The following is a 5,000-nucleotide window of genomic DNA, read 5'->3' as shown; positions in this document are numbered from 1 at the left end:
CCTTCCCTCTCCTGCATCACGGAGTATACCCTGCCGCATTCAAACCAATCATCTCTTTCATTACGCCGTTCATGGTAGAATAACCGCCTTTCTATTGGCCGAGGGACTCGTTTGGTCTCCCTGATGTCTGCCTCGCTGAAGCCAATCACAGACCAGGAACGCAGAGCACGGTATGGGTCGGGAACAGTCAGTGTTTCGGATGAGGTGCGGGCTCAGACCCTTGAGTCTGCTCTAGGCTGGTTGTGTCCCATTAGGAACATGGGTTCTAGGTCCTGTAGTGGATATCTGCCACCCCCCCCCCCCCCCCCCCCCCCCCACCCAGAGGAAAAATAAAACAGCCCCCCCTCTTTTCAGTGTAGAACTGGCACCGTCCAGTCACAAGGTTCGAGAGCAGAGCACCAACCGGATATCGTTTTGTGTGTGTGTGTGTGTGTGTGTTTGCTGGCATGTGGGAACATACCTGAGTCACATAGTTCTCATGGTTCTGCCCATTGTGTGTTTAACTGATTGAAGGAGGCTGGGACTGCTGGTCTCAAAGCTGTCGACGGTGGCTGAAATCTAAGTTTGAACAAAGAGGTTGTTCGGTTAGTGGTGGTGGATTGACATCGGTAACTGTTCCGTTTGATGCAAACCTCATAGTTTTCAACAACCGTTTCCTCTATTTCGTAGGCATTGGTATGACATAGCAGGAAATAACATGATGACGTTTTTATTTCAAGTGTCAACAACATGGATAGACATTCTCCTTCCGTCTGACTAAATGCTTGTGGCTTCCTTTCGGTTATAATTTCTGGAGCTCCGGATTACAATTGGCTGGACTTCCTTCCAGAGGTCTCAGACCAGAGTCCGGTTGGGCGGGTTGCATTCATGCTCTCGGTGAAGCAGCAGCAGTGAGGACCGTGTGGGTCCAGAAGGTAAAGTCAGCAGTGGGCAGGGAAGGCTCTCCTGTAAGTCCCCCCTAAAGCACCGCTCCCTGATCTCTGGGTGTATCAGGCGTTGGCTGTGAACTCTTGCACCGTACATCGGCGCATGTTTGTGTGTAGATGCTCACTTTTTGTGCGTTTGCATCTTTGTTATAATGTGTGTGTGTGTGTGTGTGTGTGTGTGTGTGAGTGCATGTTTGTATATATGAGTGCACATCCCAAATGCGCACCATGTCTCTTTAGGAGTCAACGTTATAGCGTTTGAGGTGTCCCCAGACTGAGATAATGACCTGGTTTAGGATTATCTCACACCAGAGCCATATCCTCGATCCACTTCAACCCGGGACAGTGAAACAACCCGGGTTTGAACAAAAACAACAATCCATCAAATCCCCCCACGGTGGAAACCGAGTTTCCACCGTGTCCTCCGTTCCTCCGGAGCCACCGGGACGGTAGAAGCGCGGCTCGGTGCTGCAGTGGCTCCTCTCAGAGGAAGGGGTTGTGGCTGTGTGCATGGGCCTGGGCACGGGGAGCCGGGCGAGGGGACAGAGGCAGCAGGGGCTGGGGGAGGTTGGAGGGCAGGTCCATGGGCCCGCCGGAGGGCTGGGTCAGGGAGGACGCGAGGACGGGCTGCTGGCGGTGAAGCGGCAGGGGCAGAGAGGGGCTGTAGGAGAGCATGTGGGGGGGCAGCGGCGAGGTGGAGGCCGGCCGCATCTGGTTGAGGGTCAGCCGGGGCTGGTCGCAGTGGAAGGGGTTGGTGGGCGACGGGGCGGTCAGGCCTGTGGAGGAGAAGGCAGGAGGTTGAGGGAGCAGGATGAGCAGGATGCAGAGGGGGAAGGCTCAGCTCAGTGAGGTTCAGAAGCACATGGCTTTAGTGATCTCGGTGGGGGGGGGGGGGAATTGTTTCTGTGAGAGTGGCTCAGCTCACAATCATAGAAAATATATAATAGAATAATTCTAAGTCAAAAATCAAAATCGAAAACAACGAAAGTAAGGCAACGAAAAACAGAGGGAAATGTGCACAAAAAATGTAAAAGAAAATATAGTAGGTATACAAGTATGTGCGTACTAGTACACCGTGCGGAGAGAGACTTCCTGTGTGCGCGTGTGTGTGCGTCGCCAAGCCGTACCTGAAAGGAAGGGGTTCTGGTGCATCTTGCCGGGGGGCGACGAGGAGATGAGGACGTCCAGGTTGACCAGCGAGGCCCCGGTGGGCCCCAGGAAGGCCTCGGGGGTCCCACACGTGCGGAGGGGCGGCGCGCTGAGCGGCGGCGCCAGGCGTGACAGGTCAAACATCTCCGGGCTGGCCGCGCCGCGCCCGTTCACCTGAGGCCTCGCCTGCGGGGGCTCCGAGCCGAACGGATCGGAGCCCCCGTCGCCGAAGGGGTCCGACTCGGCCGGCGCATCAAACGGGTCTGCATCAGAACCTGGAGGGAGAATCAGGGGGAACGGTTGGGCCCTCAAAGGGCATTCCTCACACAGGCGTTGATACTGATGATGTGAATCAGCATGTAAAGCAGGCTATATAGTAATAGAGTATAATATAGTGTGTTCTTATACATAGAGTACATAGCATACGAAGTGTAATGTGATGCTGTATTAGGTCCAACTTATTCTTCCTTCAATCACTTGGAGACTTTACATCCAATTGGAGTGTGCATGCAGATCATTTGCATTTAGGGCATTTAGCAGCCGTTTTTATCCGCTTTTATTATTTAAGCGACTTAAAATAAGCACATTTATCAGAAGAAAAGAGAAACCACAATAAATCGCTGTCGGTGCAGTAAGGATGTTCATAGAAACAAGTGGCAAGCACTCACAATCGCTCAGTAAACCCACCCCCCATATACAACAAAGATATCTAGGATAAGAGGCTACAAGTACTATTTCTAAGTGCCATGGTTGTCCTCTGCGTTGTATCCTACCTTCTCCGACCAGCTGGGGCGAGGAGATGTGAGGAGCCTCGCCTTTCAGACCCCCCTGTTTCTCCGCGGAGAACAGATCCGTCTGACCCGCTCCTGCACAGTTGAAGCGACCACTAATTACACCAACACTAGGACATTATGATCAACATCATTATCACATCATACACACAATACACAATCAAGAGCCCTTTTTTTGTAATCATACAAAAAACAAAACCCTTTTAGAGTCCTCTGATTATTCCACATGAAGTTGTGTTGAATCCTTCCGTCCTCGAGTCCTTTGCCTCAATGGGACTCGCCTGCGTGAATAAATCGCAATTAAGTCAAACAAATCTGGAGTGCACCTGCAGCGTGGTGCGGGGGGCTCCCCCAGCCAGGGGGGCCGTCGCTGGGGGACTGGGGCTCGGGCTCCCAGGGGTCCGCGGGCGAGGCGGAGGACGGGGCCCAGGGGTTGGATGCGTGGGTGGGCGCCGTGGCGGTCGGGGCTGCGGCAGCACCCCCCCAGGGACTGCCATGCAGAGGGCTGCTGGAGTGGACCGCTGCCGAGACACAACAGCCAACAGCCAGAGGTTGCGTTGGTGCAGCAGGGGTGATGGGGTGATGGTGATGGGGGTATGTTAGGCGCTAGACCTGCTACCGCACCCGCTATTGCCCGGGGTAGACAAGCCCGTAACCTAAAGTCTGTCCCTACGTGGTGCGTTGAACTTATGAAGGTATGTTCCTAAACCTTCCCTGAGTGAGTGCAATCTTACCTCTCTAGGGGGTTAGGTGCGAGTTACTCACCGCAGGTCCACAGCCGCCGTAGGCGAACAGCTCTCTCTGTGACACGCCGCGCCGGCACCTCGTCTCCAGGCGACCAGCCCGCGCTTTGATTCCCGTTGTTCAGTTTCCCCAGTGTACAGTGTTACAACCCAAAAGGTCCCTCATTGAAGTGTCTTGACAGCAAAAACGTGTGTCCTTGGGGCAAGCCCCTATACCCGGGTCCCATCTGCAGAGAGCCACCTCCAGAGACTCTTGCTGCCTTCACGTGCTATGGGAAAGGCCGTCCTTTCCATTTGTGAACTGGAAATGACGCGTGCGTTGTGTTCAAGAGCTCTTGTTGTCGTAGTGAAATGAAACATGGTGGACCCACAGATCCTGACCTGTTACTGTTGAAAAGGTCAAAGGTTATCTCATCTCGGCAGCTGGTGTATCAAAATATTCTACGAGCTCTCCAGTGGAAAACACCACATCAGGAGGTATTCATGTGCAATTTTCACGTCGGCTTTTTGTATTTACCATAATTTCCATAGCACGTGAAGGCACCATCTCACCTCAGTCTCACAACCTGAGACCCCCCCCCCACCCCTTGCATCCTCAGCTGTTGCAATTTAATGCTAATGAGCACCGGCCCCTCTGTGTGATGTCAGTACTGACCCTAATCATACACACACTAAAGCTATCCGTATTCCTCATCTCGTAACAGGGTACAGCACAGCACACCTGGAGCCATGGGAGGAGACGGGAGGAGGGACCCACTCACCCACAGAGTCCCATGGGTCCGGGGAGACGTCAGAGGTGTGCTGGGTAGAGGGCCAGAGGTCATTACTGGAGGGAGGCTGGACCTGAGAGGGAGGGGCACCAAAGACGTCCACCAGGTCCAGCATGGAGGGCTAAGGAGACAGGCATGGATGAGTTTGGAAGTTAAATACTCATCATAGTAACCTAACCATATTCTAATATACTGTATGATAGCTTTAATACTTTCAGCCAATCACTGCTTCACAGAGCATCTCAATTTGAAATAAACTGAGATTGATAACTACTTGCATAGCAAAGCTCTGTGCAATGCTTCGATTTTCATAGTTACCGAATGATTAAATGTACAACCTAAATCAGGAGAAGCATAGAGCTAAATGCATCTAAATGAAAGCAGCAGCACTACTAGGAATCCCAATGGGTGTCCGACAGTATGTACTGTTGTAGAAACCGTTTGTGGAAGATAGAAATGTACTGTATATAAAGAGGGACCAAAACCTATAGTTCTAAAGACCAGGGATATCAAACGTGAAAAAACTCAAACCGACGGCCAATCACAAGCCCGAGAGCCAACAGAGTCAGCCCCCTGGAGAGATAAAGGGTCAGGTTTCAATGGGCTCAAGGTGAGTTGTAA

General features: G+C 52.5%; 1 protein-coding gene across 1 annotated transcript in view; it reads right to left on the bottom strand.

The window, feature by feature from the left end:
* Positions 1-1,409: 1,409 nt before the first annotated feature.
* epn3b (epsin 3b) overlaps positions 1,410-5,000 on the bottom strand; it is a gene marked incomplete at both ends in the record, with an annotated part of 7,781 nt that continues 4,190 nt past the window's right edge. Inside the window, 5 exons of the mRNA XM_084465991.1 lie at positions 1,410-1,702; positions 2,054-2,350; positions 2,849-2,941; positions 3,193-3,387; positions 4,371-4,500. Of these exons, the coding sequence (XP_084322117.1) occupies positions 1,410-1,702; positions 2,054-2,350; positions 2,849-2,941; positions 3,193-3,387; positions 4,371-4,500 (1,008 nt within the window). The remainder of the gene's footprint in view (positions 1,703-2,053; positions 2,351-2,848; positions 2,942-3,192; positions 3,388-4,370; positions 4,501-5,000) is intronic.

The sequence above is a fragment of the Micromesistius poutassou genome (assembly GCF_964030765.1).
Source record: "Micromesistius poutassou genome assembly, chromosome: 3".
In the NCBI taxonomy this organism is placed as follows: domain Eukaryota; kingdom Metazoa; phylum Chordata; class Actinopteri; order Gadiformes; family Gadidae; genus Micromesistius; species Micromesistius poutassou.
This window is presented reverse-complemented; position numbering and strand designations above follow the sequence as displayed.